Source organism: Diabrotica undecimpunctata, chromosome 6 (genome assembly GCF_040954645.1).
Source record: "Diabrotica undecimpunctata isolate CICGRU chromosome 6, icDiaUnde3, whole genome shotgun sequence".
NCBI classification, from domain to species: domain Eukaryota; kingdom Metazoa; phylum Arthropoda; class Insecta; order Coleoptera; family Chrysomelidae; genus Diabrotica; species Diabrotica undecimpunctata.
Window position 1 is genome coordinate 6,429,190 of NC_092808.1, and position 14,248 is coordinate 6,443,437.

The window sequence follows — 14,248 nt, forward strand, 5'->3', positions numbered from 1 at the left end:
ATTTTCACGTTAAAGAATGTCAAGTTATAATTTAAATTTGACGTGTTTCGGGATTTTTTATAAATATGTACAGTAACCTAAATAATGAATTTATTCCATTTGGCTTTTACACACTGTATGTCTGTGTACAGGGGGTAAAGGGCACAATGTCATATTTTACAAACTTTTCAGGAGAGCCATTTAATTTTTTTTTATTTTCTTAGTTATTTTTACTTTAAGAATATAAAATACTTACAACCAAAAGACTGCGTTTTATTTAGCAACTTATTGTGCATTAGGGCTAATAATTAAATTTTTTTTAAAAGGTTCTTAATTTAATAATTAACAATTGTGTAACACAGTGCCGTTTTTTTATTTATACATCATTTGAAATAAGGGTTTAAAGAAAAGGCCTCAAGCAGATTTCTGATAATATAATTCCATGATCTCATTATGTTACAAAAAAGAAAACTGCTTCGGATATAAAAAAGAACAAGCTAGGGACTCAAGTTAATCTGCGGTTTTATTTTTATCACGTTCTTGTTGTCTAGGGACAAAGGGGGGTTTGGTGGCCGATTGAGATCCATGAGATTTTACAGTTGATTTTTATTTTGTGATATTGCAAAATGTGCAGTGATATTACAAATTGCATCCGTAGATTCCCAGGTTTGTCAATCTGTATTATTTTATGTCTAGGTTCACTTTTCTGAAAGTCAGTTAAATTACTTATAATATTATATTTAGATAGATTGTAATTATAGTTGGAGTTAATACGAAAAAAATACAGTTTTAGTGAACATTGATAATAAATACAACTTACTTGGAATAACATTTACGTCGTCCATGTAATCATAGCAGCACCGTTCGGCTCCTTGGCAACAAGAAATATAATTATCAAAATTCGCGTCAGTCTTAAACGATCTTCTGATATACCGTACGTCGTCTTTATCAGAATAGTCATAGCTAGCTGTTATATTTGCCTCTACCTGAAATGAAACTATGAATTGCTAATGATAACTAACATAGAGATCATAGAAGAGAAACCAACTACCGAAAAAAGCAAACGTTGAAAGAAGTGTGCTTGGACCCTGAAAAAAACGAAAAAAATTTGACACATTAGTACGCGTAACTTACCAGTGCTACGGGAATCGGTGTCAGGTTACCGTCACACGATATATTGTGAGAAACAGTTTTATATATGATGTCCAGCCTGGCTTCATTTGTATATTTGTAACAGAAATAACCCGCAAAATAGTTCCACAGCCTTATATCTATGGGATTTTCCCTCAGCAAGCAACTTCTTACATGTGACTAAAACGATAAAAGATACATAAAAAATGTTAGAAGAAGCCATAAACTTTCTAAACTTTTTATGCAATATAAAAGTTTGGGTCTTAGAGATATCAAAAATTACCGAGGTCTTTGCTATGCTAAAATTCTGAGAAATGCCCGCGGAATCAGAACATCCCTGCAAATCCTACACCTACATACATGTTCCTGACTTCTAGACAATGTCTGGCATGCAATTAAAGTACACTATGTAGCTAATTGAAGAAGGTGATTGCGAGTTTCCGGTGCCCTAAAACTAATAGAATAAGCCTAATAGAAAAGTCTCTGGTCCTCCAACTTGAGGGGTTGAGACGTAGGGCCAGCATCCCTGCTGTTATAAAAAAGTTATACGTTAAAATTACTAGTAAAGAGGAAAAAAGATTATGAATTTTGGCACCTGGAATATTAAATGATGAGTATATACATCTATACAGTAGTGTAAATAAAGAAATGGTGATCCTAAAAAGGTTCAGAGCGCAAAGTCGGGCGTTTATATAGTCATTATAAATAAGAGAGCCATATGCGTCAAAGCCTGGGATGCTGTGAATGAACGCATAATAAAAGTCGAACTCAAAAGATTATGAAATACTGAGAATAGCGGTGTATGCACCATCCAAATTCTTTAGCGGCAACTGTGACGACCACGATCAAAAAATAAGTCAACTTTTAAATAATATCAGCAGCAGAAAGAAAATTTTTATGTTGAGAGCATCGAGTTAGAATCTATGGAGAGGACGTGACTAAAAACGACCTCACTTCGGCCATATTGTTTTGACACTTTTGACAGATCGTATATGTTTGTTTACGTTTGTTGATTTTCGAATATTTTTAGTTTTATAATACTTTTATAGAAACTGTAATAATATATTGTGATAGTGCATAATAATGGTTTCTTGTTCTCAACGTAGTTGCAGTGGCAGAAGCAATGTTAAAAATCTTCAGGAATAACGTTCTACAGGTTAGTATACAAATATGTAAACAAAGTAATGGCCCGTACTTCAGAGAATAAATTAATAGTATTTGACTGTATTAATTTATCTTTATGTATAATATATCGTGTTTTTAGTGTTTACCGCAGGATAAATAAATCATAGTTTATTAAAAATGTATTGCACTTTGTAGATTATGATTAAATCTTCTGAATAACTAGTCATATTTTTATAGTAGTTTTAATATTATTGAGTCCGGCCATGATCTTACCGCCATATTGGTATCACCGTTAGCCACGCCTACCTACGCCGTTTTTAATACTCACGTTAATATGCTCATAGCTTCTCCATAGATTCTAACTCGATAGTTGAGAGACTTTAATGACACACATGATCTAAAACTAAATTTAAATTATCGAGAAATTTGTGAGAAAAGGTATAATATAAATAGTTTAAAATATGAGTCAACAGCATTCCTCTACAGAATAAGATAAATGAAGCGGGTAAAGAAGCCTTGTGAGAACAAATAATAGATCAAAGGAATACAAAAGAATGGTACAGTGAAGATATACAAGATGATGCAAAGATGGTAAAAAAGCAGTACTGAAGGGATAACATGAAACATGGAACAATAAATGTAAACAAATAGACCACAGTATAGGCTTTGGTTAAGTCAAAAACACTGAAAAAAGTTTAAATATATTGTAGAGTATATTTATTACAAATGATTGTTCATTGTGCCATTGAAAGTAGATGTTCAAAATTAGAAGGTGCATTTCATCTATGCATAAACCTGTACAAATGCAGAAGCTTATCTTTAGACTTAACACTCTGTCGTTAAAGCAGTTAGCCCTATATGCATCCCAATGTTTAAATATGGCAAATAAAGGAGCAATACAAAAACTTGAAAGAAAAACCATAATCATGACATATAAAAACTTGGAAGACATTGATTGTCATTAACATGAGAAAACGGAGATCAACGTTTTATGGTCACCTTGAACGTAAAAAAAATGAATGAATAAACAAGGCTACAAAAAATTGGGAGATAGAAAGAGGTATAAAAAACAGAAACACAAGAAGTATGAGAGAGAGAGAGAGAGAGAGAGAGAGAGAAATATAAAAGGGAGGACGAAAATGCAACATACAGCGAGAGTTTGAGAAATGTTGACGTGGAAAGAGAAGTGTAGAAATGAGGCATAAAGGTGTAGAAGTAGGGAAGAATCAGATTGTGGGTGATGGTGAGTGGTGATGATATGCTAAGACAGACAGGGTGATGTAAACACAGAGAAAATTAAATATACGTAGATAATTTCAATAAAGGTAGAACAAAAGAAGATTGGGAGAAGAAAGTGACTTCATATTGTTTTTATTTTCATTAAAATTAATAATTCAAAGTTGTCTACTTACCCTAGGACTACATTCATCAGGAAGAGCCTAAAACAAATAGACACAGTTGGTAAATTGTTTTTGTCCAGAAAAATAAGGTATTTCAGTGACTTTGACTCCGCTAGGTGTCTGACAATTTTTCGATAACTTAAAAATGCACTATTCTAAGAACTTTCGTGTACCAGTAAAAATTAAATCATTTTGAATAAAAGGCAATTATTCAATAAAACACTTTTAAAGTAAAATGGCGATGCATTATTGTCGATTTACTAATAGTCTAAGATCCCACTGCAGGATCACTATGTTCATAACGTATAGTTCATCAAACTCACCTTTTTACATACATTTAATATTAGTCGAATATATTCATTAAATTATCAACTCACATAATCATCAAATACTTAAATATTCTTACATTTTTGTATATTCCTGCACTATAATTGCAATATGTTTATAAACAAATTTAACAAATTCTAAGAGAAATGCATACTAATGACTTTCACTTAAAGTGTACTTATTGGAAATGTCCATACATTGTAATTAGCGCTAATTGCTTCTTAACTATTGTTCGATAAGTAAATAGTATTTTCTCTGAAATGGCCTTAATGGCCTAATAAATTCCTATAAAGTCGACTGCACTCCATTGTAAAATTTAGTTTGAACTTAAGTTTCGTTGCAAGAGTTTGTTTTTGACAACTAAGTATCATGACTTCTACAAGTAGGCGTTGCTGTGTGAATAACCCGGACGTTTTTTTGCTACATATGTGGCGAGTACATTGTAAAGCAAAGTAGAAAATCAGTTTGTGATTTTATAAAAAGGGCATATCAGGCCTATTTTGGTGTTCATTTAGGAGATCGAGATAAATCCTGAGCTTCACATGTAGTGTGCAAAACTTGTCTTGAAAACTTGCGACATTGGACAAAAGTACAACGAAAATGTTTAAAGTTTAGTGTTCCAATGGTATGGAGTGAACCAAAAAATCATTTTAACGATTGCTATTTCTGTTCTGATACAGCCATTCCAATAGTTAGCAGTCTACCTATGTTACCAGAGGATAATGTCGAAACGTTATCTGAGCAACTATAGACTAATAGATTTAAAGAAGACGACAGTGATTTTGTAGGGGATTCTGTAATTTTCTCTGTAATTTTTTTTAATCTTACAATATTACAAAAAAAGTTAAATTTAATACTCGAAGTAATAGATGTCTTGATAATGTTTTCGCAAATATTGATGGTACCACAAAACCTGTGGCTCTCACTCACACATCTGACCACAGAGCTATTTCCTTTCAGATAGCTTACTCATCCACAAATTGTGCAACCAGAGTTTGTTATAGACCTATCACAGATGAAGGACTCTTCAATCTGAACCAGATTTTGCTAAATTGCAACTTTAATTTTGTATACAATTATAATTTGGATATTAAAATGCTAATTGATGTGTTATTAAATTCCATAAATATCTCTTTTCCAGAAAAATCGAAATTGCTGAATAAAAATAATCCAGGTAAAAAAGTAAACTGGTTCAATGACACTTTGAGAAAAATGCGTGAGAGACTTCAATTTATTATAGCAATAAATAAAAATGATCCCATTGCTGCACCTAGAAGTACCATTATCAAACTTAGAAAAGAGTACAGGGAAGCCATCAAGCTTGCAAAAATTAATGCAAATGATAAGTTTATAAAAAATTCTGGCAACTCTCAACAAGCCATGTGGAAACTTATTAATGGTAACAAACATAAAAATGTTTTCACTGATAATTCTAAACTCAAGGCAGATAGTTTTAATAGCCACTTCTGCTCAACTGCTGAGAGAGTAATAAATGAACTTGAGGTTCCTCAGCTAACTCTTGATGATTATTTAAAGTATATACCACAGGAAAATATCCCGTGTTTTAGTTTTCAGCCAGTAAACTTTAGTGAAGTTGACTTAGCTATTACAGAAATAAAAAATAGTAACAGCAAAGATCCTGATGGATTTAACACAAAAATTTTTAAAACAATTGAAAATATAATTGTTCAACCTCTAATAACTTTAATAAACCAATCAATATCTTGTAATACTTATCCTCAAGTTTTTAAAACTGCAAAGGTAGTACCTCTGTTTAAGAATAAAGGCTCTATTGATGATTATAACAATTATCGACCCATTTCTTTGTTGCCCATCTTATCAAAAGTTTAATAACGAATTTTAAAAAATCAAATTAATCTACATTTTGAATCTAAAACTGTTTTCCATAAACCAGTACGGATTCCGAAAAAATAAAACTACAACTTTAGCTATTGATCATTTCACTAGCAATATTTTGGAAGGGTTTGAAACATATCTTGATACTCTTGCATCGTTTTTAGATCTTACTAAGGCTTTCGATTGTGTCACACATAGTATTCTGCTTAGAAAAATTAAAATTAATTTGTAAAATTAATTTTAAATTGTATATTTGTAAATTGTTTTCAACAATTTGCCAAGAGTCAAGAACACCGACTTTCTCAACACGTCAGTCCAGCTCCACAACAACTCGGATCTGGGTAAATGACTCAAGACAAAGAAACCTTTCGAGGTAGTTAAACGAGAAGCAGAGTATAGTGCAAGTGATGGTACAGGTTAATATTTGTGCAATAAATTAACAGAACCTAAGGGGCATTAGTGTATTTGCCTTTAGTCTTAAGTTTTTAGTAATAATTCAGGTTAGGAAAAATTGAATTGAATTGAATTAGGAAAAATGAAAAATACGTGAACGCACAGTTCTAAGCAGAAAAGACATCAGTCTCGACTTGCTGTAATGAACTACAGCTTAATATAAATACCCATTCCATTCGAAAACTACATGAGTCATCGACTGATGTTGTTTCGGCGCGGAATTGTCATTTGTAAACAAAACGATCAAGATGGCTGCAATAAATGGCACAAATATTGATCTGAATTTAGAAAAAAGTAAAAAAAGAGGTAAACAAAACAATTAAAAATTAAGAAAGTTGAGCTGTGTGGGGCAGAATATGAAAACTCTAAAGGTAATCTTGTAATTGCAAGAAAACCAGGAGGAGACAGTCGGTAAGTTTTAAGGTTAAGATAGTTTTAAAACGTAAAATTATTAAATATTTTTTGTAGTTGTCGCTTGAAGTGCTTTAAAAAATTAATGCGGATGTACGGGCTGAAATACTTGCCAAATTCAGAAGTATGCTTACCAAGAATGCACTAGATTCATACTTACGGGCTTACGGAAAAGTGTGAAATAGAAAAAAGGTGACCTCGAAATGAAAATCCAAAGAATAGAAGATATAACAATAGTTAGTGCATGATAGGCTCGGGTGGCAAAATTATTGATTGCAAAAAAGCTTTCATGAGAATTCACAATGTGAGTCATAAAAGAATTCAAAGAATTTCTAAGCTTATTGTACAAGGAAAAGCACCACTAGATAAACGTGGAAAAAATATTTCAGAGAAGGTTAAGTCTGAAAATTTAATAGAACAGATTAATATTGGGAGTTTTCCCACTAAGATTTTACATTACACAGGGAAAGAGAAGCATTTTGTGTCAAATTTCCTGATAATAATAATAATTCAGTGAAGTATAAATTTTATCTAAAGATTTTTCCGGAAGAATTTTCTCTATCTTTTGGACGTCCACGGGTAGACACTTACTGCGTATCTGAAGAGTTAGAAATAAAAACTAGCGGACCAACTCGACATTGAGTTTTTTAAATGAAATTTTTATTTTGCGAGAAAAATTAAGAGATCAATACAAACAATATAAGCAAGAATATACATAACATTCATCAATAATAATGCAAGTAAAAAAAAAGGATTATGGAAGTCGACCACAAAACCGGAATGCAATTTTTAGTTCATCAAATGTCGACATTGATATCATTTAGCAGTTAATTTTGCATGCTGATCACGAATCCGGTGTCAGATTTGCTCTATCTTGACGTTTTATGCGCGTTTCGGGTCACTTCCGGTGTCGGATTGCAACCGGAAGTACATATTTAGATTCGTCTCGACGAGACCTTTCGATCCATATATACATTGTGGGGTCTAAAACTTAAAGTAAATTTTAACTTCCGGTCATCTTAAAACCGGAAGTGAATTTTTGTACCAAAGGTATATCTTGACAATCTCATACGTAATACTAATAATATTCCGAAAAAATATTTTAATTATCTAATATGGTTTTTGAGTAAAGTGGTGGACAAGAAAAAGGCTTAGCGTTTTAGTATATAAGATTTATCAATAATAATGCAAGTAAAAAGTGTATTAAATATCACGAAATATTTCGTCGAAAACAATGTGTTTTGATACAATGTTATCATTTAGCAGTTAATTTTGCATGCTGATCACGAATCCGGTGTCAGATTTGCTCTATCTTGACGTTTTATGAGCGTTTTGGGTCACTTCCGGTGTCGGATCGCAACCAGAAGTACATATTTAGATTCATCTCGACGAGACCTTTCGATCCATATATACATTGTGGGGTCTAATACTTAAAGTAAATTTTAACTTCCGGTCATCTCAAAACCGGAAGTGAATTTTTGTACCAAAAGTATATCTTGACAATCCCATACGTAATACTAATAATATTCCGAAAAAATATTTTAATTATCTAATATGGTTTTTGAGTAAAGTGGTGGACAAGAAAAAGGCTTAGCGTTTTAGTATATAAGATTAAGAATCCATCTTTAAACGAGACAGCGAAGCGCGTGGCCGTTGCGGAATTATTTGTACCTAAAAGACGTACAAAGAAGTTCTACAATAAAATGGCAGAAATTGCAGACATATGCAAGACAGATGCCACTGTATGTGACCTGACGTTTGATTATATGCAAAATCTTCAACTTACCTTTTTACCAACAACCTTTTACTTACGTCAACTAATCTACGTCTTTGGAATTCACAATATGCAAAAAACAAGGGTTGTTTTATGTCTACCACGAGGGTCAGACCAGAAAGGGTCCCAATGAAGTTGTTTAATTTCTTATAAGTCATATATAATCGTATAATTATAAATTATATTAAGTCTGAAGTGCTTACTATTGTGAAACATCTTCACTTATTTTCTGACAGCTGTGCCGGTCAAAACCGAACTCATACTGTAAAACCAGTACTTTCTACAACGTGGTCATTCTTTTTTGCCGAACGATAGAAACTTTGCGGCAATAAAAAAAGTCATCAAAAACTTTGACCGTATTTACCACCCAAAAGAATATACAGAGATGATAGTAAAGTCTACATGACACAAAAGTTTCTTGTTATAATGTTTCTTGTTATAATGCTTCAAACATCAAATATATTTAAATTTAGAAAGTGGTGACCTAAACATTACAAAAAAAAACGTGTTTGTCTACCGAATCAATGGGCAGAAAAGAAAAGGATTAAAAAATCACTTTCTAGATTTCAAACTACTCCCAATTTTTTTAATTCTCAAACGAACTACGGACTGTAACAGTATCGAAATATATTAATGGATTCATCACTAACAACTTTAAACTTAAAATAAGTGATAGAATTCCATTTTTACCAACAGTTCTGGCCTTTCCGGATGGTAAAGTACCAATTAATGAAAAAAATTGAAGATATAAGCAAGCTCTTGGACAACATTACAGAGGAAAAAAGATCATTTTTTGAAGAGATTATGCAGTGGCCTACTACTGATGCAATTAATGAAGATTTATGCTTATACTTTGTTTGACAGCCAATAAAATTTAAAAAAAAAATATTTCTGTTCTGAAACAACATAAGTCACTTTTTTTTTAAATCGTAATATGACTTAAGAAAAAACAATTTTTACAAAAAATATGTAATGCATAATGTACAGGATAGTGAAATATTATTGCAACAATTAATTTTAAAGCAGTTTTTCTTACAGCGCTTTAGAACAGTTTTTTTAATTTACTCAAAACTATAATTTCTAACTCATGTTGTTTCTGAAATTACTGATTCAATTTGCTAATTGGTATTGTTTGAACATATTGTACTGTTCTTTAGCATTTTATTGGTGTTTAAAAAAACCTTATTGTATTTTGTAGTAAAAACCTATGGTGTCTTAAAACTTCACTTTTATCACGTGTCATCCCAAAAATGCGGTATTTTCAGGGTTAAATATATATTTTTTTAATTTTTATAAAGTTTACACCTAATGTACAGTATAAAAAAATCTGTGTACTTACTAATGTTATCTGAATAAAAAATAAGACACAAAATCCCACTCGAAATAACATTAAACACCACATACTCTCTCACAAAAATCAGTTTTAATGAAGAAATCCTCCAATCTTATCTAGTCAAACATAATTACTGTTGATATTCGCGGAATCTTATCATTTGTTTTTTTCTCTGAGCTCCTACATCCGAATTGTAGATACCCGTTCGCTTTGAGATAAAAACGACGCGACGGCGACGGCTTGAAAGTAATCACCGGTTTATATTGCGGTACGCACTCCTTAACGAATTTTCAAAGGAGTAAACATCGTTTATGGACTTCAACTATTTTTAGGTTCGGTATATCATTAAGTGGATCATAGACGCCCTTAAGGAAAATACATATTAAAGCAGGAAGATGCGATTAACGACTTTGTTTAATAAATGAGATTTATTTTATCTGTAATTTGCTTCCATAGTTTACATCTATTTTATATCGTCGGCTGTATGCAATAGTGACACAACACAAAAACTGGCAATTTTTTAAAACAGGGGTTTAAAGTTTATGTGCCAATAATGTTGTCTTATTTGTTTTACTACATGGATTGGGATTTTTGAAAAAAAAAATAAATTTTGGTTTATTTGGGAGAGCGTTAAGTAGCCTTTAATGAATTGTAACACAGACTTTTAAATTCAACCCTTATTTTGAGTTGTGTCACTATTGCACATCAACATTTTGTCTTTCAAGACTAATTAAGGCAAATACAAAACTGGCAATTTTTTTGTTATTCCCATCAACTGAAATAAGGGTTCAATAAAGATTACTACAAGTTACTTGAATGAGAAAATGTGTTTATTAACAACTATAAGAAGAACGAAATAAAAAAGTATATATTAATAATAATAGGCAAAGTTATGACTTCTTCTTTGAATGCCTCTCCTATCGGAGATTGGATATCATTAGGGCGATTCTAATTTTATTTACAGCTGTTTTGAATAATTCGTTAGTGGTACAGCCAAACCACTCTCTTAAATTTCTTATCCAGGACATTCCTCTACGGCCTGGATTTCTGCGTCCATGGATTTTTCCTTGCATTATATTTTGTAGGAATGTGTACTTTTGTCCTCTCATCAGGTGGCCTAAGTATTCAAGTTTTCTCTTTTTTATATTCAGTATAACTTCTGGATCGTTATTTATTCTGCGTATTACCTCTTCATTTGTAATTTTATCCACCCAACTTATTTTTAGTATACGGCGGTAGCACCACATCTCAAAGCTTTCAAGGTTTTTAACATTCCTCTGTTTAAGAGTCCATGCCTCAACACCGTAATGCAAAGTACTAAATACATAGCATTTTAAAATTCTAGTTCGTAGCTGAATACTAATATCACGATTACAGAATAATTTTTTCATTTTTATAAAGGTAGACCTGGCAATTTCAATACGTCTTTTTATCTCGTGATTTTGGTCACCTGTTTCATTGATGAGGGTTCCCAAGTATTTGTATTCGCTTACTTTTTTGAGTTGGGTACCGTTTATTGCGATACTATAGTGTATTTTTATGTATGAGAGAGTAATAAAACAATAAATTATGTATGCAAATCCCTAAACTGTTGATACGGGTGACTCAATGAAAAACAGATATTTGTCAACAAGTTTACAGAAGTATATAGGAAAACAATTTTAAATTGAGTATGACCACCAGGTATAAAGGTTGGAGCAGAATAGAATACAATAGTTGTGACGGTTTCTAATCCCTAAATAAGGTTGCCAGTGTCGGAGTGATGGAGGTTAACAGGTACTAATGAATTTGCAAGAAATGTAAGATGTTTATTTTATTGGTTATATATAACCAATAAAAGTTTAATAAGTACCTACCTATTTGCAAAATAAAGTTTAATTCTTTAGATAAAATAAAACGTTTTATTTTATCTGAAATGAGTGCATTCCACGAAGTAAGGGTTTCAACAATCAAACATTTAATTCTTTAATTCCAGGAATCTACGACAGTAATTGACTAGATAATTACCTTCTAAACTTATTCCACAGAAAATGTGATAGTGGGTTTTTCCATTTTGTAGGAAGGTCCAAGTGGCGTATTCAAAATTCTTAACAGTTCACTAAAAGTAGGTACTTCAGTTGCAAGGTGTAGTTTATTGTGTATACTAGTGTTATGGAAAATTTATAAGTGCCGTGTAAACGCCGAAAAATTGGTCCTCTAACAGTTAATGAAAAAACATTAATATTTAATTGTTTTAAATCATTTACAGACAAACGTTTATGTGAAAGTGTTGATGAGACCGTTGAGTTAGTTAGCAGTACACTTGGTGTTGGGAAATCTACGATTTACAGAGTTATTAAAGAAGAGAAATGTGGTAGTTTTCAAATGCCACGTAATGCTCCAGGGAAACCAAAATTTCAAATAGAATATCATTTTAAAGAAGGACTTCGACGGAAAGTGCATGAATTCTTCTTTAGACAAGAATTTCCAACATTGGATAAAGTTCTTGTCTCAGTTCGAGATGATAAGGATTACCCAGAAATGAGTCGAAGTACGTTATGGAAACTTTTAAAAGAAATAGGCTTCCGCTGGAAAAAGAATCCCAGAAAGTCTATTTTATTAGAAAGAAGCGATATTGTCATATGGAGAAGACATTTTCTAAGAACCATAAAGGAAATGAGAAACCAAAAAAGAAAAATATTTTATCTTGATGAAACATGGATCAACGAGGGTCATACACCAAATAAATTTTGGCAGGATGAAACTGTTACAAGTCAAAGGCACGCTTTTGTAAATAACTTATCTACTGGTTTAAACCCACCATCAGGAAAGGGACGCAGGCTGATAATAGTACACATTGGCAGTTCAGACGGTTTTGTTGAAGGTGGTTTATTAACTTTTGAATCAACTCGTACCGGTGACTACCATGAAGACATGAACGCTGATGTCTTTCAAGAATGGTTCGAACAAATGATAGATCTTCTTCCTAAGAACTGTGTAATAGTAATGGATAATGCAAGTTATCACTCCAGACTTATAGAAGGACTGCCCACAACCAAGTGGTTAAAAAAAGACTTGCAGAATTGGCTGAGTTCAAAAAATATTACGTACCATCCCCGATCTATAAGAAAGGAACTTTATTCGTTGTGTGCCCTTCATAAAGAAAAATTTAAAAAATACGAAATTGATGAAATTGCCAAAAATCGTGGAATGACAGTACTTAGATCCCCACCATATCATTGTGAATTAAACCCGATTGAACTGGTATGGGCACAGATAAAGAGTGAAGTTTCAAGAAAAAATACCACTTTTAAAATTCATGATGTTAAACAGTTGTTTTTGGAGGCCGTAAATAATGTAAAACCTGAAAACGGGGAAAAGGCAGTAAATCACACTATTAAAGAAGAGGAAAAAATGTGGAAGCTGGACAATATTACTGATTAAATGATCGAGCCAGTTATTATAAATCTTGGTTCTGAAAGTTCATCTTCTGAATCTGATTTGGATTTGTAACAAGTTGTAAGTTTTATATTAATATTTTTATTCATCTATTTAACATACCTTAGACGGTTTTAAAAACTCTTTTTCTCTTTTGTAATTTTTAAAAATTAAAAAAAATGTGAATTTTTTAAAACCCTTTTTAATGTAGGCCAGTCAGTTCTAATATAGTGTGTGATAAAAGAGGTCACTTTTGTTTACATACACATAACACTTTATAACACTGAAATAATTCATTTATTTTTTACAATTATTCAAAGTAATTTTTCAATTAATCTTGAGCACGCCCATGGAGTGGTCGGAGCTACCAGTTAAAATTATGCTAATTACTCTCTCGTTCATAAAAATAAACTATAGTAACGGGGTAACTTTTAACTGGGAGGCATCCATTTTGCAATTAATTTGATTTCTTATTATGTTTCCTGGTTGATCTTGCCGAGAGACCCAAGTATACAAACGTTTTGGTAGTAGTTTAAAGAACGCATTTAGTATTGCAAATTCTTCTTCCTCTACAAATAGTTTTATTCTTTCTCCCCTTTCATTTCTCTTCCCTAGACCAATGTTGGTGTTGTATCTATCATCAATAAGAGATTCTTTCTTCCTTCCTTCGTTCCTTTCCTTAGAATTGCTTGCGGGTAGTTCGATAGCAGCCAACGTTTTATGGAAGTCTAAAAACCTTAGAATTAGGTGTCTATTGTGTTTTACAGATTTTTTAATCAAGATTTTTATGTACTGTAAGTTGCAGGTGTACCGAATTTGGATTAAAAACTAGCCTGTTCTCTTGGCTACTCAGTAATATTAGTACATATTATTAAAAAAGCTTTTGAAATCATGGATAATCTTCCACGGTTCATTAACGGCAAATTTTTCAATTTTGCATTCTAGAATTGTTCTTCTAGAAGATTGTATAAGCTTAAAAATTTTAGTTGAAAATTACTAGAAAGCGCTATATAACTTTTAAAAATGATTAAAATTATTGAA

General features: G+C 31.9%; 1 protein-coding gene across 1 annotated transcript in view; it reads right to left on the reverse strand.

The window, feature by feature from the left end:
* The window catches only part of LOC140443051 (calcitonin gene-related peptide type 1 receptor-like), a 45,452-nt gene extending 35,492 nt beyond the window's left edge, over positions 1-9,960 (reverse strand). The window contains exons 1-4 of the mRNA XM_072534096.1: positions 9,797-9,960; positions 3,648-3,674; positions 1,114-1,290; positions 800-965 (exon numbers count right to left, since the gene is read on the reverse strand). Of these exons, the coding sequence (XP_072390197.1) occupies positions 800-965; positions 1,114-1,290; positions 3,648-3,674; positions 9,797-9,859 (433 nt within the window). The 5' untranslated portion in view covers positions 9,860-9,960. The remainder of the gene's footprint in view (positions 1-799; positions 966-1,113; positions 1,291-3,647; positions 3,675-9,796) is intronic.
* Positions 9,961-14,248: the final 4,288 nt, after the last annotated feature.